The following is a 25,203-nucleotide window of genomic DNA, read 5'->3' as shown; positions in this document are numbered from 1 at the left end:
CAACAGGGAAGGTTTTCAGAAAGCTCAAAATGGCCGCATTTGGGATGAAGAAAACCACAGAGCCACATGCATGTGAAGATTTCATCACACATTTGGCATCCAAGTCTGTCCAGATATTTATGGGGGTTGTGTGACTGGGCCATACAGCCTTGCTACCAGAAGCTCATGTGTTCCAGGTACTTGATATTCCTGCAACAAGTGCTGGCAGGACTTTTGGAAGATGTGCTATTGGATATTTGACATGAATCGAGGTTCAGCACGATGGCGCGGCATTACATTTTTCAGTTCACATCCGAAACCATACGAATGTAGTCTACAGGGACAGATGGATCCGTTGATGTGGACCACATGTTTGGCCACCAGTATCCCTAGATTTAAACTTTTTGGGATTTTTCTTGTGGAGTCACACGAAGAGTCTTGTTTACGAGACCCCTGTCCAGTTGGAGGAAGATCTGGTTACATGGATCTGTGCTGCGGCAGAAATTATTAACCATACACCATGCATGGTGGACAGAATTTATGCAAAATTATTGTGCTGATCCACTCCGTGCACTGAACTTGTTGGTCATCATATCTAATAACTGTTGTAATATAACAGTAAATAGAGTGAAATCTCCACGTCTTGTTCTCCTTGCAACATGGAAATGAGCTGTTTCTGGACATGAGTTCCTGTGTGAAATTTGATCTAGTAAGTCTCCTCTTCACACTCTAGAATCATGTAACATGAATTTTGAAGCACTATGTATTTATGTAGATACATTCAGCTGCATATGTGGATACTGCCTATGAAATGTGTTGCAAATGGTTAGTAGTAAAAAAGTAATAAATTAAAATGTCGTGCATGATGCAGCAGTTTTTCACTCATCTCAGTATTATACACCATATCTCCTGAACTGTGTTTCATACAATGATATATTTTTGTAGGTACATTCAGCACCATATGTAGATACTGTCTGTGAGATGTGTTGTATTTGAGTTTGCAGCAAAGATGTAGTAAATTTAAATATCATGCATGGTGAAGCAGTTTTTCATGCTTCTCAGTGTTTTACATCCTATCTCCAGAACTACATGCCCTACAGTGATATAATTGTGCTGGTACATTCAGTGGTATTGTGAATGCTGTCTGCAAAATATGTTGCCAATACAATTAATAGTAAAGAAGTAATACATTAAATTGGCTTGCCTGGTATGATGATTTTATTGCATGAACAGCAGAAATTTAGTAACCAGTGAACTTTATCCTTTCATCATTTTGTGGGTGTTGTCTATGAGGAAAAAAAGTTTCAATACGAGAGAAGGAAAGTTGATACTCACCATATAGCAGAGATTCTGAGCTGTGATAGGCACAATAAAAAGATTCACACAATCGTAGCTTTCGGCCATTAAGGCCTTTGTCAGCAGTACACACACACACACACACACACACACACACACACACACACACAAGCGCAACTTGCACACACATCTGCAGTCTCAGAGAGCTGAAACCACACTGGGAGCAGTAGCACCAGTGCATGATGGGAGTGGTGACTGGGTGGGGGTAAGGAGGAGGCTGGGGCGGGGAGGAGGAGGGATAGTATGGTGGGAGTGGCGGACAGTGAAGGGTTGCAGTTTAGACGGAGGGTAGGAGAGAAGGTGTGGAGGAGGGAGGGATTAAGTAGCAGAAAGGAGAGAAATAAAAATAAAAGAAATTAAAAGACTGGGTGTGGCTGTGAAGTGACAGCTGTTTAGTGCTGGAATGGGAACAGGGAGGGGGCTGTATGGGTGAGGACAGTGACTAACGAAGGTTGAGGTCAGGAGGGTTATGGGAATGTAGGATCTATTGCAGGGAAAGTTCCCACCTGCCCAATTCAGAAAAGCTGGTGTTGGTGGGAAGGATCCATATGGCACAGGCTCTGAAGCACTCATTGAGATGAGGGGTATCATGTTTGGCAGCGTGTTCAGCTACAGGGTGGTCCACTTGTTTTTGGCCACAGTTGGTTGGTGGCCGTTCATGCGGACAGACAGCTTGTTGGTTGTCATGCCTACATAGAATGCAGCACAGTGGTTGCAGCTTAGCTTGTAGATCACATGACTGGTTTCACAGGTAGCCCTGCCTTTGCTGTGATAGGTAATGTTAGTGACCGGACTGGAGTAGATGGTGGTAGGAGGATGTATGGGACAGGTCTTGCATCTAGGTCTATTACAGGGGTATGAACCATGAGGTAAGGGATTGGGAGCAGGGGTTGTGTAAGGATGGACGAGTATATTGTGTAGGTTCGGTGGACGGTGGAGTACCATGGTAGGAGGGGTGGGAAGGATAGTGGGTAGGACATTTCTCATTTCAGCGCACGACGAGAGGTAATCGAAACCCTGGCGGAGAATGTAATTCAGTTGTTTCAGTCCCGGATGGTACTGAGTTACGAGGGGAATGCTCCTCTGTGGCCGGACTGTGGGACTTTGGGAGGTGGTGGGAGACAGGAATGATAAGGCACAGGAGATTTGTGTTTGTACAAGGATGGGAGGATAATTATGGTCAGTGAAGGCTTCAGTGAGACCCTCGGTATATTTAGAGAGGGACTGCTCATCACTGCAGATGGGATGACCACGGGTGGCTTGGCTGTACGGAAGGGACTTTTTGGTATGAAATGGGTGGCAGTTGTCGAAGTGAAGGTATTGCTCGTGGTTAGTAGGTTTGATATGGACGGAGGTACTGATGTAGCCATCTCCGAGGCGGAGGTCAACATCTAGGAAGGTGGCTTGTTGGGTTGAGTAGGACCAGGTGAAGCAAATGGGGGAGAAGTTGTTGAGGTTCTGGAGGAATGTGAATAAGGTGTCCTCAGCTAATTGTTTGAAATTACGTGTGAAGTATATTGCAATAACTTTCATTCTCAAATATTGGATGAATACGGTCTGGCTATTTGCACTTGGTGGACTATACTACTTTTTAACCCTCCCCCCCCCTTCCCTTTGATAGATGGACCGTTCTTACATCCACAGTGACTGTGTCCAGACAGTAAGTGATATGGCTACTAAGTTTGGTTGAAATTAGTCCAGTGTTTTAAGAGATGTGAAACATATATGCATACATACATACATATGTACATCAATTTTTATAATATATATGGATTAAGGCTGTTTAGCTATTTTGAAGAAATGGTATTCTTCACTTCCATGTGGTGATACCACAAATTTATTGACCACATCTCAATAGAAAGACATTGGCTTGAACTCAAAGGATTCTAGTGGCTTTGTCAGAATATGTTCCTTGCAAAGGTTTGCACAGCAGGTGAAAGCTGTTTATCTATTGACGCCGCTATGTTCAGAATATTTTCCGTAAATTAGGCAATAGATTTACATTAGTGAGTGCCTAGAGAATACATGAAAGATTTGTAGAAGTTTTCAACAAATAATTCCAAGGATTTTTAAAGTGGACCATTCAAAAGATACAGGTTACATAAAAACTGTCCATTCCGTTGCTAACACAGAAATATATTGGTTGAGGTGGTCTACGAATTAAGTGGAGATGTGAATGTGGTATTTGAACTTCCTTACATATTGGCTTAGATTGTTCGTCACACACATTACCAGCCTGAACTCTTCACATACATTCTCAGATTAACATAGATCTTGTTTAACGCTGGAAAATATTATGGCAAACTGATGGGTACTATCACCCATTATGGCACACCTGTAGACGTGTCTGGGGACGAAAGCATTAGAATCAGCTATGTTTATGCCAGTATGTTTCTACTGGTATGTGGGCTACACTTTTTCATTGTAGCTACATGTGGCAAAAGAACTTTATAACTTCTTGGAGCATCAAACCTTGCAGCTTACCATTATTAATGATTTTTACTGAATACATCCCTGAGATGAAATTTAGCGATAGACATGATTGGATAATGCATGGCTCTATTTAGAATTGTGGCTTAATATAGTCTTAAGGTGAGTCATACATGTCTGCTTTCATGCCCAGCAGCTAAAGTCACTGCAAAAATAGTTGTAACCTTTGATCCTGCAGTCTAATTATCCAAGTCTTGACAAGTAATGCAAATTATTAATTAAAGCAAATTGAAATATAATAATGATAATAATAATGACAAAAGGGTTATATTCTACTGAATAACAGATGGAGACAACATGAAAGCATTAAGACAAATGAACCAATTTACTCAGTTAGCGAAACGAATTATTAAGAATGGTGGTCCTACAACAAATCAGTTACACATGAAATACATATAATAAGAATTATTCTAAAGTGCAGTTAAGCTTGCATAAATGTGTAATGAGAAGGGTAGCAGAATATGTAAATAACACTGGTATGTGAAAAACAAGAGTCCCATTCCATTAAACTAAAAACAACATATTTGCCACAAGTCCAGTATGGCAATAAATTAAAAAGTGAAATTTTGAATAGATTCTCATAGCCTGTTGTGTATTAATTTCAGAAATGCAACTGAAGTAAGCCAAAGTGTGATGCTGCACGTTCCAGCCAGCTCTTCGAGTTTAAGTCCCTTTTTGCTCCTGAAAAATCGATCACAGTTACAAGTCTGCAACTGCATTATGAGCTCACCAACATGTTACCACAAAACTGATCAATGTGAGCTGACTACCAGATGCAGAATAACCAGGAGTGTCTGCTCATTTGTGCTTTTGAGACCTCACTTTCCCAACCAAAATGTATAATGTATGTAAAGCTTAGAATTTGGACCATTATTTGATGCATAAATAAGCTACAGACTTGACAAACGGTTTAAATAAAAGCTCTCTTTCTTCCGGCCCCATTCAGTCCAGACACAGTATTCTGTGTGTAAAAATGTAGGCGTAATTAAATTAAACGTAAGTTTCACACACATACACCTCTGGCAAATAACAAAGAAAAAAGCTGGTCAGACATGTAAAACAATGAAGTTGACCTGCTCAATAGATGTCTCTTTACTCTCTATTTAGTAGTGTACCAGATCTTACAAAAATTTTACCACTCTTAAATTGAGTGTTTTACTGGCTGAATTAAGTTTTAATTAAATAAACAAGAGATCAAATAATAAAACAAATACTGTGAAATCAAGTAATAACTTAGACAAACGTTACATGGTTAAGTAAGGGAAGTATAAGGGCTAATAGCGTGTGTTCATTTGCTGTGTAACTGTGGAGAATATGTTGATCTTGACACATTTACAATATTATAAAGATATAAAATGTAATAACTCAATAAATAAAATAAGTGTTTAAATGTGTGGCTCTCAGGGATGATAGCCAGAGTCCTAAGCTATCATCCAGTGTCTTATTTGTTAAGACCACAGGAAGCATTCAGAAGTTATTAAACTTCTGCAGTTTTGTGATATATAATATTAATGTCTCAATGAATACATGTCAGTGTTGTAGGTACGTTGATATGATTGGCTTTGTGACAGATTACTGTCAAATTACTATTGCATTTTTAAAAATTTCAAGGCAAGCATATTCTGTCTCATTGGAAACACTTCCATCTTTGGGGCCAACTCCTTCATCCACATGCTGGTGTCAAAGCCAGGTTGTCTTGGTGTCAAAGCCAGGTTGTCCTCTCCTCACTCCATCAGACCCTGTTAAACCTACCTTCCATTCCTCTAACTCGCTTGCCGAGCAAGCTGCTCAGGCCGGGGGCAGCAGCTCATGGCTACCTGGATCAGCCCAGCTGCATGCCGTCGCCTTGGCGAATATTTAAAACTCGCTGATTTCAATACGTTTAAGTAGTAAAAACTCTGTTCATCTTAATATAAAATTTACAACATAAATGCTTTAGGAGTAAGAGAGACCACTTGCCGAAACACAGAAGCATTGAGTTGTCGACAGGCACACACAAGAAAGAAACAAAGAAAGAAAACATGCTAGCTTTGAGAATGAATCCTTTCTTAAGCTAGAGTATGCACACACACACACACACACACACACACACACACACACACACACACACACACACACACACGTGCGTCTGCAAACCCGTCTATGCCACCACGTAGTGCTGGCTGGACACACAATGCCAGGAGTACAATTCGACAGGTGGAGTATGGTGGGCTGGGGGTCGTGTAAGTTGGGTTGGTAGAGGGAGAGAGAAGTGGGAGGCAGGGAAAGAGGTTGAGAGTAGGTGGCTAGAGACTTGGAAGGAGGCAGCTGGTTTGCTGGGTTGGAACGCAGGAGGGAGGTTGGGCAGGTGCACAGGCTGAGCATGTGATGCAAGTGTGTTGGAACCAGTTGGGAGCAGAACACGATGAAGGTGATGTGGACACATGAATTGGGAGGGGGAACCATTATGTGGAGGGTGTGGGGACAATGGTTTACTGGGGATTAAGGCCAGGAGGGTTAAGGAGTGAAGGATTTGTTGCAAGGACAACTTGAATCTGTGTAGTTCATAAAAGCTGGTGGTGGAGGGAAGGATCCAGGTGGTCCTGGTTACGAAGCAACATTGAAATCGAACATGTTGTGCTCAGCTGCATGTTGCACCACTGGATGGTCAACTTTGTTCATGGCCTCAGTTTGGTGGTGCCATTCATTCTGTGGATGGCTGGTTGGTTGTCATATCATGTGAAAAGCTGTGCAGCGATTGCAGCAGAGTTTGTATTAGACATGTCTGCTGTCACAGTTGGGCCCGCCTCTGATAGGGAAGGATAAGCCTGTGACAGGACTGAAGTAAGAAGTGCTGGATGGGTGGATTGGGTGGGTCTTGCACCTGGGCCTTCCACAAGGTTATATTCCTTTTGGCAAGGAGTTGGGTGTTGAAGTGGCATAGGGATGGACTAGGTTGTTTTGTAGGCTGGATGGGTGATGGAACACCACCTTTAGGAGTAGTGGGAAGGATATAGGCTAGGATGTTCGTCATTGGGCTCATAAATAGCCATTCGGGTTGGCATGGGGAATTCGCATGATTGGTTGGGACTACTGTGTGGTAGCAGTGTCTGATTGATGCACTTGACAAAGCATGCAAAGAAGTATGGCCACCACTGGCAGCCTCCTTGGCAGATCACCGAAGTACATGCTGTGTTGGTGTCACCGTGATATAAGCTGAGCCCATATGCCACTGTGACTGAAGTGTGGACTTATAGGCAGGGGTAGTGATGTGGTACACATCATCCCCCATCCACCCCCCACCCCCACGCCCACACTCACCCTTCAAATAATAGGGTCAAATCTATCTCTTCTTCGGCTGCTGCTGTGGTTAGTGGACAAAGTCCACCTCCATCCTGGTACCTGTGCCATCCCCACTGGGCTCTGCATCCATCGGTTCCGGTGGTGCCTGGGCATTGGCACTGGTAAGCTGCTGCAGTTCTGGAACTAAAATAGGGCTATAATTCCTGGAAAGAAATCTATCTAATTGTCAGAGCTGATCCACATGTTTGCATCATGTATCTCCACCTGCAATGGATTGCCTGGGCGACACACCACAGTCCCTGGATACCATTCCTTCTTGCCATACCATACTACTGAATAGGAGACACTAGCATCAACCTTAAAATGCCATTCTTTGCTGACTAATCTACTGGCAGCGGTGTTTCACCGATGACCAGGAGTAATGAAGGTCAGTAAGGCCCTCAACGTCTGCTGTGCAGCTTCCGCACAGGAAATGCATCCTTTTGGGGAGAGCTTGTTTGTGTAAGAAGAGAGAAACATTAGCGAGGCATCTTACAATGTGAGCTTTTTCACTTGCGCCTTGAATGTCCCAGCCGAAGCTATCTGTGATCCCTTTCAGTGATCCCTTTCAACTCTGGATAAAATAGTGTGCTGCAAAGGTGCTGTGTCCCGTGAGCCATGCAGAAGGACACAAATTTTTGACTAGTGAATTGGGTGCCATTATCCAGTACAATACCTGTAGGGAGACACTCCATGGCAGAAATCTGTTTTAGTGCACAGGCCCTTAGGAACCCCCACGCAGTACTGCTCATCCTGATGACATAAGGGTAGCTTGTGTGGGCATCCACAAGAAGTAGCCAGTTACCCCCCAGAAAAGGGTGCAAGGCCAAGGAGTATAGGATTTCAGAGGTGCCACTTGGTACTTGTGACTGAGCATGAAGTTATGGAGCATGGACTCAATGTCCTTTTCCAATCCTTTCCAATAAACATATTGTCAAGCTATCCACTTCATAGTAATTAAATTATGCCCTGTTGGCATGTATGGAATATCTTTCAAGGTGGCTGACTGGAGTGTCATCAGAGTGAGAAACACACACCTTGTCATCCAAATTGTGGACAATGAAGTACAGTTTATCATTTCCAAAAAATATACAAGGTTTTGATGTTTTCATGTCTTCTTTGACAAAGGCCATTGTTTTGCATAAAATGCTTTACCTGTGAGATCACTCCATTTGCTGTGACAATGTCTGCTATGACTTTGGCATTGAATGGGAGGTCAGTTACTAACTGACTGGAGAGGACGTCGATCTTGAAACATATCTCTGACAGCGCATCAGAAGCTGCATTGCTGCCTGCCAGCAGATGTGAAAGAAGGTCAGCATTGCTGTGGTTGGAGGATGTCTGATCTCAGTCTAATAGTTGTAAACCGACAAGAAAAGCAACCAAAGTTGTAAATGTTGCATCTTGATGGGAACCTGTGCTGTTGGATGAGAATGAGTCACCAAGTGTTTGTGGTCTGTTTGGCACAGGAATTGACACCCATACACATAGTTGTAAAATTTCTTTATGGTAAAGATAAGGATGAGGGCTTCCTTCTCAGTTTGTTATTAGCCCTTTTGTGCCATATTCAGTGTTTCAGAGGTAAATGTAATGGGCTTGTCTGCTGTGCTCACCCTGTGTAAAAATACTGCCTTGATCCCACTGTCAGTGGTTTCCTCAGTTTACAGGTGCTCAAGCAGACTCCAGTGAAGTTCCCTTCAAGTGCTTGAAAGCCCATTGATATTTTGGTGACCAGTCCCATCATTCACCTGTACTGAGCAATTTATGAAGCAGCACCATTACCGTGGCCACTGCTGGAATAAATTTCCTGTAGTATCTGATTTGGTCCAGGACAGACTGCAGTTGTTCGATGTTGGCACTGACTGGGAGCCGAGCAATGGCTTAGAGTTGTTTACTCATGGGACAGATTCCTTCCATTGAGAGAATATGTCCCAGATATTCAATCTTGTGCTGGAAAAAAGAACACTTGTCCATGTTAACAGAGTGTCTGTCAGATGTGTAGCTACATCTCCAAGCTGAGAAACATGTTCTTTGGTAGTGCACATGAAGATTATGATGTCGTCTAAGTAGTTGGCAGTTCCTAGAACCTTCGGAAACAGATGCTCCAGCTACCATTTGAACAATGCCGCGGCCAAATTGATACCAAAAGGAAGCCTCTTATATGGGGAGAGCCCAAAAGGTGCATTCCACACCACCACCACCACCACCACCACCACCACCACTAGTCCTGGTGAGACAGAAAGACGTCCAGGTCTTCCTACCTGTGACAGAAGCAGACTGTGGAGTTGGACTCTGCGACTGGTGATTATGGCGATGTAGCCATCTCTCTCAGTAGGAACTGTTGTCTGTAGCATGTAGGAAATTTACAGCAAACTTGTGCCAGGCGTCACTTTGCTGCAGTCAGGGAATCGAGTGCAAACATCATGCAAGCCATCGGTCTGTCTGACTGACTGCCTTACAGGCTGAACTGCCAGGATATTTATGGAGGGAACTAGTGGCTAATGTTTACCCAACATCATTTGTCATGACCACATCAGTGGTTGTGAAGGTGTCAGCAGTTTTCCTTCTGTCGTGCTTGCTTAACAGATTTTTGCTGTAGCCTAGAACTGTTTCATAAAGCTCTTGGTACCGTTTGTTGCATTCACTTTAGCCTTTCTTTCGTCATGTAACGGAAGTGATGTGACCTTGTTTGGTTGCTCTGACCCACTACATTCTGCTGAAGTCTGCTGACGACGTATTTTGCCCTGACGCAATCTCGCTGGTGAAATGTTTTCATTGCAGCCGCCATAATGTAGTGAGATAGCTTCGCTCTGGGACTTCGAAAATTGTACCTGTTTTATTGCCCTGTACAAAGTTGGCATGCAACGCCATTGTTCCTGTTCATCTAGCCCTTTTAACAGCTTTTTGTGAGTAGCACTAATAGAATAAAAGAGGTTCAAGATTTGAATTGTGAGAAGAAGTTGGTGCACTATCTTGATTGAACTAAGTACAGATCAGTGCTCTCGGCCAAAAACTCAATAATGTAATCAGACAGGTCAGGAAAGTAAGTTACAGCAAGAAAAATCACACAGAAAGTTCCAGAGTTTGTGAATATTATGATCTCGAGGCCTACCACGACCACTGACTACCTTGAAGTAAATGCTCTTAGTCAGCAAAATGTTGAATAATACACTGTGCTGTGTGCCCTAGAAGATTTGAAGTCCCTCACTGGTATGATCCATGATGATTTCCAGTGAAGTATGTCATAGTCAGGTGTTGCACTGCACCACTGTAGTGATTGGGTTCCGGAATACTACTACCAAATTAATTAGTACCACAGGCATGAACACTCATTTATTGCAACTCTCACAAACCGTATCATCCAGTTCAAGTTGAACACTAATAGAAATTTGTCCAGGCTGAGACTAAGTCTGATACACAATATAAACACTTCCCAGAAATAAACACTGTCTGGAGCTAAGTTCATTTCCAACGTCGCTGAGTGATAGTGGCAACAACCACTGCTATCTTGTAGACTGTTTACTGTAGACTGCTGATTCCTGATTGGTGGCTGCTTTCTTCATACTGCTGAACTGGACATAAACTACCACTAACTCACTTGGACGCGAGTCATATAGCCATGCGGATTGATAAGGGAAATTCGTGCGATTGCTGTGGCCACTGCGCGATGTCACATCCCACTCATTGGCTTCCCAGATGGAGTGATGTCATCCCTCCGCCTGATTGTGTGCCACTGCTTGCATCATCTGTGGAATACTGCTGAAGTACTTGCTCCTCTTGTAACGTGCCGGGCATTTTCCTCACCCGGGGCACCACATGTAACGTGCCAGGACACGTCCTTATTTATTAGTGCCACTTAAAGTTCACGTCATAACCGGATGTACCGGTATTGAAACATTTCCTCACCCAGTAGATAGTGCGCAGTGTTCTCGACCTACCTTGCTTTGTTTATTCAATATTGTCTTCCCGGTAGCTGCGTCTGTCTCACCTAAATCACACTGAAATTAAGAAGCCAGGATCCTCGGTGAAGTTTTCCAAAATCAAAAGTCAAGATCATATTCATTGTTGAACATTTATGCCAACCACAGTGCGATTTATTTGTTATCACTCGCACACACAATACTCATGTGACCAGGCCTCTTACACTTAATCGTCACAATAGGTAGGTCAAAAACTTCCAGCCTTTAAAAAAGTTCACAATTACAATTACCGAAAAAATTAACCAACTTGCCGCACTTCTGCTCCAAGAGAATCTGACCGAGAACTAACTGAGAACTGCACCAGCTCGTACCTTATATAGACGAGCGCTTGAATATTTGACTATTTCTGTTAATATATTATAGTTTATAATTTCCCAGGGTTAAAATGATCCTTTCTAATTGGTTTTGAAGTTAACTATTGGGTTTTATTATTTAAATAACATGAGTGAGCTGTATCAATTTAAATACGCAGAACTAACTTATGCATCCGCCGTGGGAATTCCCGACTTATAACCACGGCAGCCCTTTTGAACAATAATTTTTACATATTCAAATTTACTTAATTCTTAATTAATGCACTTACAAAGTTGAGACTGGAGTTATTTTACGTAGAAAAATAAAGGTAGCAAAAGTATCAAAACAGATCTCAGAATTATTTGGAAGTTTGGTCACAATTGGCACTGAAAGTCATACAGACTACAGATTTTAAGTCTTAATATCTATTTAACTAATAGACTTTAGGTTAATTTAAATACTTTGCTGGAATCAGTAAAATTTAGGCTTTCTTTTGGATGCAGTCTTATAGCTGAATTTGATCTATTTGCTCACTCGAATTTTACTTAGTATGTATTGCACAATATATGTCATTGTTCATAACTTTTAATAGTATGCATTTCCAATAAAACTGATTATCTCATTACTTTCAGAATAGACATTAGAATGTACTGAAATAATAGATTTTACTAGGAGAATTTTATTTAAACTATTTCTGATTTCTGTACTATGAGGCTGAAGGCCTCAGAATCTGTAGTCGGAATCTGAGTAGTGAAAATGAAAAAAATAAAAGTTCATTGCTTAACTAAGTTACTGAAGGAGTGTAAAACCAAAACAGGATAGCAGTGGGCAACCCTGCTTCGTTACACTCTGGCTTTGCCATGTGTAAGCCACACCCACACACTGCCCTGATGGAGGGGCAAGTTATGTGGCAGTGGTAGTGCTAATGATGCAATGCTGTCAACTAATATGACGTTAAACAATGTGTCAGTACAGTTCCATTGGCAAATGAAACTGTTTCTCTGTGGAGATACAGTTGATTACATGCTGAACAGGCATTTTCTGGTGATCAAGTAACATAGTATTAGACTACTGATGTTAAAATTAGCTGGCAGTGTCCTCTAGCTGATATTAATCAATTTTCTAAACAGTTAATTAGAGGTTAGTATTCTATTTGGTGGTCTTAAACCTGGTTTACACCAGAGCGAACACAAACAAACATGTACAGTGAACAGATCATTCTCTGAATTGTAAATGGAAGGGAAGTAGATGCCATACAGTCAGATTCAGTTTGCTTTTGTGGGTGCTTCGTCATTTTCCACTGATAGTCAGTTTTTTAACAAGTCACCTTGGTGTGAACATCACAGAGAGAATCTGCTTTCACTGTTTGTGTGGACAATGGAGCTGTCGCAAGAGAAAATAGTGTTGAAGAGCAGTAATCATAGTTTTATCACCTCATATATATAAACAAAGATGATGTGACTTACCAAACGAAAGTGCTGGCATGTCGATAGACACACAAACAAACACAAACATACACACAAAATTGTGTTTGTGTTTGTTTGTGTGTCTATTGACATGCGAGCGCTTTCGTTTGGTAAGTCACATCATCTTTGTTTTTAGATATATTTTTCCCATGTGGAATGTTTCCCTCTGTTAACACACACACACAAATTTCAAGCTTTTGCAACCCATGGTTGCTTCATCAGGAAAGAGGGAAGGAGAGGGAAAGACGAAAGGATGTGGGTTTTAAGGGAGAGGGTAAGGAGTCATTCCAATCCCGGAAGCGGAAAGACTTACCTTAGGGGGGAAAAAGGGACAGGTATACACTCGCGCGCACACACACACACACACACACACACATATCCATCCGCACACATACAGACACAAGCAGACACATGTAAAGGCCTTTACATATGTCTGCGTGTCTGTTATGTGCCGATGGATGTTTGTGTGTGTGTGTGTGTGTGTGTGTGTGTGTGTGTGTGTGTGTGTGTGTGTGTGTGTGTGTGTGGGTGAGTGAGTGAGTGAGTGTATACCTGTCCCTTTTCCCCCCCAAGGTAAGTCTTTCCGCTCCCGGGATTGGGATGACTCCTTACCCTCTCCCTTAAAACCCACATCCTTTTGTCTTTCCCCCTCCTTCCCTCTTTCCTGATGAAGCAATCATGGGTTGCGAAAGCTTGAAATTTGTGTGCGTGTTTGTGTTTGTTATTGTATAAAAACAAAGATGAGGTGACTTACCGAACGAAAGCGCTGGCAGGTCGATAGACACACAAACAAACACAAACATACACACAAAATTCAAGCTTTCGCAACAAACTGTTGCCTCATCATGAAAGAGGGAAGGAGAGGGGAAGACGAAAGGAAGTGGGTTTTAAGGGAGAGGGTAAGGAGTCATTCCAATCCCGGGAGCGGAAAGACTTACCTTTGGGGGAAAAAAGGACAGGTATACACTCGCACACACGCACATATCCATCCACACATACAGACATATATGTCTGCTTGTGTCTGTATGTGTGGATGGATATGTGCGTGTGTGCGAGTGTATACCTGTCCTTTTTTCCCCCAAAGGTAAGTCTTTCCGCTCTCGGGATTGGAATGACTCCTTACCCTCTCCATTAAAACCCACTTCCTTTCGTCTTCCCCTCTCCTTCCCTCTTTCCTGATGAAGCAACAGTTTGTTGCGAAAGCTTGAATTTTGTGTGTATGTTTGTGTTTGTTTGTGTGTCTATCGACCTGCCAGCGCTTTCGTTCGGTAAGTCACCTCATCTTTGTTTTTATATATAATTTTTCCCACGTGGAATGTTTCCTTCTATTATATTGCTTACAGTTACACATCTGCACTCCCAGTACGCATTGCTATCCCACAATGCTACTGTACCTTAGCATGCTGCCGGAGGAGCCAAAACAAGGTGGTGCACTCCATTGAAAACATGGAGTACTGTGTGATTACTCGTTTTTAGCAGCAGTTGAAATGTAGCAGGTGTGAGAGGCCAATCCAGATGAGTTCCTTAGGCACCTAGATTGGCCTGACACAGCTGCAACACTTCTACTGCTGCTGAAAACAAATAAGTGCATGGTACTCCACTTTATTAATGGGCTGGGCCATTTTGTTTTGGCACAGTGTGCTACAGTGTTGCGGCATTGTGGAATGGGGCTTGCAATATGTCCAGGGCTGCAGACAAGTATCTACAGACAGACAAACAAACAAACAAAATTAATTAAATCACTTTATTTATTCAGTATGACTGTTAAAACTTGGAGTATCCCTCCTACATACATTACAAGTGCTTGTTGATCCAAGATCAGCTGCATAAAATGCAGGGAAAGAATAAAGAATGAATAGCAGGACATTCCTGAAACACTTGAAGATTGACATTGTTTGGGATTAATATGGTGTCAAATCGATTGTAGTTAATTCCTGGTTTGAAGGGGTTAATTTCAATCAGATCTTTGATGTTGCACATAATAACTTTTTATGGAGTCTTTGTCATAATCTTCTCTTCTATCCTAAAGCATTTCTGTTGGCCAATGACTGCCCAGTCATTGACTGTACAAAATCTGAAAGAACTATTTGGCTTTGGTTTACAGGTTAGTTTACATGTTGACTGAGAATCATAGCAGAGTAATTAAGAATCTGGACATGCAGTCAGGAGGAACTGGGCTCAAATCTTTCTCCAGCCATCTAGACTTAAGATTATCTGTCATTCCTGTAGATTGATTAAGGCAAATGTTGTGATAACTCCTTTGGAAAATTTCCTACCCATACACGTTCCATCTCAACATGTCCTCTAGCTGTACCCATCCATCATCATTGGGACATTAACCCTAGTCATTCCTTTATTGCTTACAGACTGAGTAGCTATGAGGTGAAAACAATACCTTACAGGAACCTATTGTTTAGTGTTAAGCCTAGAAATGTATTGGTGTACTCTATCTTCAATCTTGAAAATTGAGTAAAACCTTTTGTACTAAATTATGGTGACATCAGAATTTTTAGTGAAACTAATCATCTTATTCAGCAGTCAGTCCTTATTTATTTTAGTGTTGTTTTGGTGCAAATGCCTCACTTTTTGAAAGTATTTCAAGACTGTTGGTGTATGCCTTTTTATCAGTTCAGAAAGTATGTTGCTGAGAAAGTAAGACATCTTTCTTGCTTCAAAAATGTGATTAATTTCCGGTGTAGGTGTGAGTTATGCAGTTTTCCGCATACAGCATTTAGGAAGAATAATGGGCTACATCTTTGTTTCTACCTCAGGTGCACATCCTGAGCCTAGTAAAGCCTAGTAAACTCACAATGGAAAGATAATACGACATGTGGTTGCAAATGTCTCATATTTGTTTTCCCTAATCTCTGTATGTCAAGTACTTCATAGAAAGTAGGTCTGCTACATGCTGCATAAGGCATACTTTTGCATATAGATAATTAAATGCATGTTTCAGCCTCACTTCTCGATTCAGATGATACAAGCGATGTGACAGACAGCATGGACAGTGGCACATTAGAGATTGCTGACCAGTCCAGCTATGCGCGGAAAAAGATAGATGAAATACAACAGAAATTGAACAACAAAATGCAAGTATGTGAGAATGTTTTTGAAGTTGTTCTGTAAAATGTAAAGTGGTCATCTGATTTTCCCCCTATGTTGTGTATCTGTAGTCATACTGAATTTCTCTGAGCATGTGTTGTTATGTTTTATCAACTGATGTAATTAATTAAGTATTGTGAAATGTGATATATTGTGCTTTTCTTATGGTATGCAGTATATCTGTATGTGTACATATCCAGTGACCTTAATGTCTTGTGTTTCCCATTAGGTGGCACTTCAGCTAACAAAAGATAAAGAAACAGTCTCGCTTGTACTTATTTAAAAAATAGTCATATGTTATAGCTTCCGGGGGACCAGTAAGGGCAGGTTCAGCCACCTAATTGGAAACATATTTCCTATCCTTTGTGCACACTGGTATTTTTATTTTGCGAAGTGTTCGGGTTGTGTATTTTGGTGTACCTGGGAAGTATGGGTGACTGTAATGGGGTGTGTATGTAGTGTGTTGTCATGTCTTTGTTGGATGATTATTATGATGATGATGATAGAAGGTTTGCTGTATATTCAAATGGAAGACAGCAAACAGTGTGTGGTGCACTCAGGCAGTTACCTGTCCAAATAGTGGCAGTACCCAGTGTTGCTTAAATTTGGTGATCTGACTTGGACCGGTCTGTTCAAGTCTGTCATAGTACGATTCCAATCCTTGCAGTGCTTTGTCACTACCTCGTACTACAGCAAGTGTTAACCATGAATTACCAGGAACAAGTTCAGTAGTAGTACATGAAAAGTTAATCTTGCATCCAACAAATGTGATAGGACCAGTCAGTAGCTCTTCTTGAGAAACGTTATTAGGAACAAAACTGAAAGTGTCCACTGTCTTGTACACTGGTAGTCTGCTCCTCCTATATCTTCTACGACGGTATGGCATGGCTGTGTGCTTCGTGCGGCTGCCTCGAGTCGACTGAGCATGCTGCTGCCTCAGAACAGGATGTACTTCCTGTCCCCCACCAGGCGCGCACAGCGCCAGCGCGCCTTATCAGTGTTGCGCAATCTTGATTTTCCAGCATCACGGGCCTAGTAAATCTAGGGCCCGTGTTGCCCGGCTGCCTCGCTCAGCGACTAAGTCCCACTCAAGGTCACCCGCCTTACACAGCAGCATAAGGCTAAGTCACACAGCCTTTTGGCTACTTGTACTTACTTTTGTGTATATATGGATGTTTTTGTGTGGTGTTGTAAATTTTAGTTACATGTAGGCTTTGTGATTCTGAATAGAAAACACTAAAAGTTACATAGAAACAATCAATTGGAATTTTTTCATTTTTAACTTAAAACATACTGCCATCGTGTTCTACTGCTGGGGCTGACTACTGCTGCGGCTGACAGTTGGTAAACTCTGCAAGTGCCTCATAAGATGAACATCAGACTCCCTTGAGTGATTTAATTGATGATAATAATAATAAAAATAATGATAATAATAATAATAGGGCTAACCCCCATCTTAGTGTGATTAGTTGGTTCAGGACAGAACTAATGAAGCCTCGGAGAAGCGCTGTCATGGTTGGGGACGATGCTTGAACCCTATGCCCGTCCACAGTGGTAACAGCACAGCTAGCCACGCAGCAAATGATTTAAATCCAAATAGAGGTGTTTTGCAGGATATGCTTCCTGCAACCACTCTAGAAGGAAAACAAAGACAGAGGATGATATTGTCAGATGAAGTTAACCGACACCTCATGTTCTGTTATTACGAAGCAACAAACTTAGGAACCAACACAGCTGGATACAGATCACAAGTATACACAACATTTATTGCCAGATACCCAGAACTAAAATTTTTAACAGAACAATGGCTAGCTGATCAGATCCATGTAATAATAAAAAAATAACAGGATAGCCCAGTCAGAATTAGAAAACATCAAACAAAAAGTACAACAAATACTGGAACAAAATAATGTGTAATCAGAAGACGAAGAAGAAGAAAATACAGTAATGGACTCAAACATCCCAGAGCAAACAAACAAAGAACAACACGCATCAATTAAACAATCAGAGGAAAACGAAATCTTAAGACAGCCACCAGAACAAGCACAAATAGAACATGAAGTGACACACATGTTAGATGTAGAAGAAAAATTTCAGTTGACATATATAGAATACAAAGACACAAATACAGACATTAGACCATTATTGCATAGACCACCAGATAACCCACAAGTCGAAACAACAATAACAACTATCAACACAATCATACACAACAAAAGAAATGAAAATACAACTATGGAAGAGTTACAACTACTGGTTTATGTAGGAGCACTCACTACACTAAATATACACACTAGGCAGAGATCAGAACTAACCAACACACAGAAGAAACCCACAAAACCAGCATGGCAACACAGGCTACAGATCAGAATAGAAAAACTGAGAAAAGACATTGGGCAGCTAACACAATTTATAAGAAATGAAATATCAGACAAAAAACAAAAAAGGTTAGGGAAAATCTCACAACAAGAAGCAATAGAGCAATTAGATGAAAAGAAGCAGAAATTACAAGCATTGGCCAAACGACTTAGAAGATACAAAAAAAGTGAAAATAGAAGGAAACAAAACCAAACGTTCAACACAAACCAAAAGAAATTTTACCAGACAATAGATAACAAACACAACAAAATAGACAATCCACCAAACATAACAGACATGGAACACTTCTGGAGCAACATATAGTCAAACCCGGTACAACATAACAGACGTGCACGGTGGATGCAAGCAGAAACAGACTCATACAAGATGATACCACAAACGCCTGAAGTGATAATTTTGCAACATGAAGTCACCCGAGCAATTAATTCTACGCACAATTGGAAAGCCCCTGGAAATGATAAAATAGCAAATTTCTGGCTAAAGAAGTTCACTTCAACACATTCACATCTAACTAAATTATTTAACAATTACATTGCAGACCCATACACAGTCCCTGATACACTTACACAAGGAATAACTTATTTGAAACCTAAAGATCAAGCAGACACAGCAAACCCAGCAAAATATCGCCCCATAAAATGCCTACCAACAATATACAAAATATTAACTTCAGTCATTACACAGAAATTAATGACATACAACACAGAACAAAATTGTAAATGAAGAACAAAAAGGCTGCTGCAAAGGAGCATGAGGATGTAAAGAGAAACTGATAGTAGATATAGAGGTGACATGTCAAGCTAAAACTAAACAAAGGTTGCTGTACTACGCATACATTGATTACCAAAAAGCTTTTGATAGTGTACCCCACTCATGGTTACTACAGATATTGGAAATATACAAGGTAGATCCTAAATTAAAACAGTTCCTAAACATAGTAATGAAAAATTGGAAAACCGCACTTAATATCCAAACAATTTCAAATAATATCACATCACAGCCAATATAGATTAAGCGTGGAATATACCAAGGAGACTCATTAAGCCCTTTCTGGTTCTGCCTTGCCCTGAACCCACTATCCAACATGCTAAATAGTACAAATTATGGATATAATATTACTGGAACATACCCACACAAAATCACACAGTTGCTATACATGGATGATCTAAATCTACTGGCAGCAACAAATCAAAAACTCAACCAATTACTAAAGATAACAGAAGTATTCAGCAGTGATATAAATATGGCTTTTGGAACAGACAAACATAAGAAAAATAGCATAGTCAAGGGAAAACACACTAAACAAGAAGATTACATATTGGATAACCACAGCGACTGCATAGAAGCGATGGAAAAAGCAGATGCCTATAAATATCTAGGATACAGACAAAAAATAGGAATAGATAATACAAATATTAAAGAAGAACTAAAAGAAAAATATAGACAAAGTCTAACAAAAATACTGAAAACAGAATTGACAGCAAGAAACAAGACAAAAGCTATAAATACTTATGCTATACCAATATTGACCTACTCATTTGGAGTAGTGAAATGGAGTAACACAGACCTAGAAGCCCTCAATACACTTACACGATCACAGTGCCACAAATATAGAATACGTCACATACATTGAGCAACAGAAAGATTCACATTAAGCAGAAAGGAAGGAGGAAGGGAATTTATCGACATAAAAAATGTACATTATGGACAGGTAGACAGTTTAAGAAAATTCTTTATAGAACGAGCAGAAACTAGCAAAATACACAAAGCAATCACTCATATAAATACATCAGCTACACCCTTGCAATTTCATAACCACTTCTACAACCCTTTAGATCACATAACATCAACAGATACGAAGAAAGTAAATTGGAAAAAGAAAACACTACATGGCAGCACCCGTATCATCTAACACAGCCACACATCGATCAAGACGCATCCAACACATGGATAAGAAAAGGCAATATATACAGTGAGATGGGAGGATTCATGATTGCAATTCAGGATCAAACAATAAACACCAGGTATTACAGCAAGCATATTATTAAAGATCCCAATAACACAACAGATAAATGTAGACTTCGCAAACAACAAATAGAAACAGTAGATCACATCACAAGCGGATGTACAATACTAGCAAATACAGAATACACCAGAAGACATGACAATGTAGCAAAAATAATACATCAACAACTTGCCATACAACATAAACTAATAAAACAACACGTTCCCACATACAAGTATGCACCACAACATGTACTGGAGAATGATGAATACAAATTATACTGGAACAGAACCATTATAACAGATAAAACAACACCACATAACCAACCTGACATCATACTCACCAATAAAAAGAAGAAATTAACACAACTAATCGAAATATCTATACCCAATACAACAAATATACAGAAGAAAACAGGAGAAAAAATTGAAAAATACATCCAACTGGCTGAGGAAGTCAAGGACATGTGGCATCAGAATAAAGTTGACATTATACCAATTATACTATCAACTACAGGAGTCATACCACACAATATCCATCAGTACAACAACACAATACAGCTACATCCAAACGTATATACAAGACTACAGAAATCTGTAATTATTGATACATGTTCAATTACCTGAAAGTTCCTAAATGCAATGTAACATATACCGTACCGTTAAAAGGGACTCACGCTTGATCAAGGTCCGCGTCACTTTCCATTTTTAACCAGACATAATGTCTGACAAAGGAAAGAAATAATAATATTCCATGGACACCTAAAAAGGCTAGATGAAAACAGGATAACAAAAAGAATTTTTAACTTCTTTGACAGAAAACCCGAAACACCAGTGGCCTGGTTAAAAGAAGTGAAAGTAGATCTGAGAGAAATGGAAATAATGGAGGAAGAAATAGGAGAAAGAAAGATTCAGAGCAAAAGTAAAAGGTTTCAAGGGCTTCCAGGAGAAAACAAAGGAAAAGACAGGTGCAATACGGACAGAAGAAAGAAGAGAAAAACAAAGGGGAAGTATGAAAAATTACTGGAAAGAAAGAAAGGAAAAAAGAAAGAATACATAAGTTATTTCATGTGGTCCTTAGGAGGCCAAACCAATTTAAAATTATTTGTGGGTTGGAAAAACAGTAGTGAGTGGTGGTGAGCATTTGCGATTTTGTAGTGTAGGTAGCAGCCATCAAATACAGTTTGAATTAGTGACAACAAAGACATTCTTAGAAACGTCCAGGCAAATGTTATTTTTAATCAGTTCCAAATGTGGTATGGTGCCATGCCGGTGCCCATAGCTGTTCGCCTGATTTGCTTGTAGGCAACACCTTGAAGCCTATGGGCACTGTCCTAGGCCAACCTATTCATGGGCCATCTAGAGGAATTCTTCCTAAACACCCAGAATTCTAAACCCCTCACCTGGTTCAGATTTATTGAGGACATTTTTGCGATCTGGATCAAGGGTGAGCACCCATCCACATTCCTCCAGAACCTCAACAGCTTCTCCTCCATTTGCTTCACCTGGTCATACTCAACCCAACAAGCCGTCTTCCTAGATGTTTACCTCCACTTCAGAGATGGCTACATCAGTACCTCTGTGCATATCAAACCTACTGACCACCAACAATACCTCCACTTTGACAACTGCCACCTGATCCATACCAAGAAGTCCCTTCCATACAACCTAGCCACCTGTGCTCGTTGCGTTTGCAGTGACAAGTGGTCCCTCTCGAAATATACCGAGTGTCTAACTGAAGCCTTCACAGACTGTAATTATCCTACCAACGTTGTACAAAAACAAATCTCCCGTGCCTTATCTTTCCTGTCTTCCACCACCTCCCCAAGTCTCACCATCTGGCCACAGAGTAACTCAGTACCACCCAGGGCTGGAGCAACCGTGTTTCGACTACCTCTGGGTTTTGTCTACCTCTGTTGTACCCTGAAATGAGAAATGTCCTACCCACTATCCTTCCCACCCCTCCCACAGTGGTATTCTGCCTTCCACGAAACCTACACAATATACTCATCCATCACTATACAACCTCCGCTCCCAAACCCTTACCTCATGGCTCATATCCCTGTAATAGACCTAGATGCAAGACATGTCCCCTACTCCAGTCTGGTAACAAACGGGTAACGAAAAGGTTAAAGGAACATAGGACATACTGCAGGGAGAGATCCGAACTGCACAATTCAGAAAAGCTAGTGTTGGTGGGAAGGATCAATATGGTGCAATCTGTGAAGCAGTCATGAAATGACATTTTCTGTAGTTTTCTATTGCATTAATATGTGCAATAAAAGTCACAAGCTAGCCATGTTCTGCCTTAGCATCATTGCCAAAATGCATCACTGTCAAACTGAACACCTGTGGAGAGTGTGACAAATAGCTGACTAACATGATGTCACTGTCTGAGCTTAGATCCAAAACTATCACCTCCACCCTTATTTTCAGAACAAGATGGCAGTGAAAAGTTTTGTGACGTCTCTTGTAATGACAATAAATTTGCAGTCTTTAGATTGTGTGCTGATAAATTTCACCTGAACCAAAATTTATTCAGAAAAGCATCTGAGAGATTATTGCATTCCCTTTGTAATTTATATCTCTTCTTTCCCTGCTGGCTTTTGTTGTAGTGTTCTTTAAAACCTCAGTTTGCCTCTTCTTTTCTCCTGCTGTCTCAACCTTCTTTTGAGATTGAGGAGAGTGCAGTCTGAAACTATCCACATCTTCTGTGTTTCTGTAGTACTTTAATGTCATACAATGTTGAATGAAATAAGAGACGCTAAGACAATGACTATCAAATGGTCTCATATGCAGCATGCAATATAATATAGTAGATGGGGCGTGTGTTGTGCAAGATAATAAAAAGGCTGCTCTGGTATTGTTTGAAATCACTGCAATGTTTGTGTATGGCACCAAGCACTTATTTATGAAGCCAGTCTCATTTGTTTATTTGACCTTGGATTATTTTTTTGGGATATGACTTTTTGGAGACTACTTTGGTTATGATTTGGCTCTCAATTCACTTTTTGAGTATTTCATTAGGAAATACTGCCTGGTTTGGTATTCTGTTCTCTGTAGCACCATAACTTTCTGCAACTCCGTTGCCTCTTAAATGCTTACAAATATGTGCAAGTCCATTGTCAGCACATAATTTCACACTTTCTGTAGAGTAAGAATGGAATTGCAGCTGATATTTACTCTGACAAGTGAACTTTTATCCAATCTTTAACGTGTCTCGTGGTTAGTGTCTCGTTTTTACAAAAATAAATTTGTTTTGAAACATGATTTTCTTACGTGTTATGTGGTTATAGATTCATTGCACTTTTTATCTGTAATATGAGAGTAAGAAAAAAATTAAAAGTCTTAAGATCTGCTTAAGAACAGTGTATTTTGTAACAAATGGTTTGGGTATAGGTCTCATAGTCTCTGGAAACTAGGCATAAGTGAGGGTGGCAGAGAAATGGGGGGATATATTGTTCAGAAAGTGAGTTAACTATAAGCCAACTCAGGTTTTTACATTGACTTTATCATCCATTTATACTTGATTTAATTCATAACTGAAAGGAATTGTGATTATAGTGTCATAATGAAATTTTCAGGCGCTGGAAGCTTTGCGATCATCTCTGAAACCTGAATCAAAAGTTCTGGCTACTCTGGAATCTGAAGTAGAGAGCTTACAGGGAGAGAAACGGCAGTTGGAGGCCCATCTGTCACGAACAGAGGCATGGAGTGAGCACCTTGGCAGGTGGCGGGCTGTTGTTCAGTCTGCAGAGGTATGACCAGTATTTACTATTTATGTATTCAGTGTTTGTGGTTTATAATTTCAAGTTTTAAACATTTAAGATGTTTATCAAACAAAAATTTGTTTGAACAAAATTCGTAGTGATAGTCTCGGAGGAACAAGGTAGCAATTCAAAGCTATATTAGGTCCTTTGTGTCTCCATTCCATGCGATCCATTGCTTCCTTCTTAATGACAGTGTATGTGCTGCTGTCCATCACATGGATCTGAACTCTCTTCCTCTGTCACCCCCTCATTCCTTCCACATTTCCTTCTAAAACTTTTTTTATAAGCTCCTCCTTTATTCTTAATATATGTCCAGTCCAGCTTTGTTTCCTTCTTTTTATTACATGTACTAATTGTCTTTGCTCTTTCACACTTCTCAGTAACTCTCCATTTATCATTCTACCCATCCAACTTATTCTTTCCATCCTTTGCCATGTCCACATTTCAAAAGCCTCCAGCTTTGCTCTATCTTGCTTCCTCAGTGTTCACATTTCAGCACCATACAAGACACTCTGTACAAAACATTATAATAACCTTTTCTGTAAATTTTTGTCCACATTGCTGCAAGAAAATTCTCCTTTTGTTATGAAATGAGTCTTTCGCCATTGCTATTCTGATTTTAATTCCCATGTTGCTCTTCCAGTCCGTTTCTTTCCTGCTTCCGAGATATTTAAAGCTTTGCACATGTTCTAATACTTCTCCATTCAGCATTATCTTTACCTTTTTATTTCCTCCCAGTGCCATTACTTTTGTTTTCTTTGAATTTATTTTCATTCCATAAATCTTTCCTTTAGCTTCAGTGGTATCCATTATATCCTGAAATTCTTTATACCTGTTGGTAAAACTAAATTGTTATTCAGCCAGACACCCTTCCATTACCTTTTCCTGTCTCTTACTAATGATTCTTAACATAATTTTCATTGCATGTGAGATGAAGCTAATTATCCTGTGCTCACTGCATTTCTTGGTTCCCTGTTTCTTTGGTATTGGCATCATTACTGTTGTCAGAAAGTTCTCTGGCCATTCACCCCTCTCTTATAGCTTGTTACGTAACCTTGATAT

At 40.5% G+C, this 25,203-nt stretch overlaps 1 protein-coding gene across 1 annotated transcript in view; it reads left to right on the top strand.

The window, feature by feature from the left end:
• Positions 1–25,203, top strand: part of LOC126475345 (sorting nexin-25) — a 174,220-nt gene that overhangs the window by 61,572 nt on the left and 87,445 nt on the right. The window contains exons 11-12 of the mRNA XM_050103152.1: positions 15,843–15,979; positions 23,956–24,129. Of these exons, the coding sequence (XP_049959109.1) occupies positions 15,843–15,979; positions 23,956–24,129 (311 nt within the window). The remainder of the gene's footprint in view (positions 1–15,842; positions 15,980–23,955; positions 24,130–25,203) is intronic.

This window comes from Schistocerca serialis, chromosome 4 (assembly GCF_023864345.2).
Source record: "Schistocerca serialis cubense isolate TAMUIC-IGC-003099 chromosome 4, iqSchSeri2.2, whole genome shotgun sequence".
Taxonomy (NCBI): domain Eukaryota; kingdom Metazoa; phylum Arthropoda; class Insecta; order Orthoptera; family Acrididae; genus Schistocerca; species Schistocerca serialis.
Note: the sequence above shows the minus strand (reverse complement) of the source record. Positions and strands in the feature narration are given on the sequence as shown.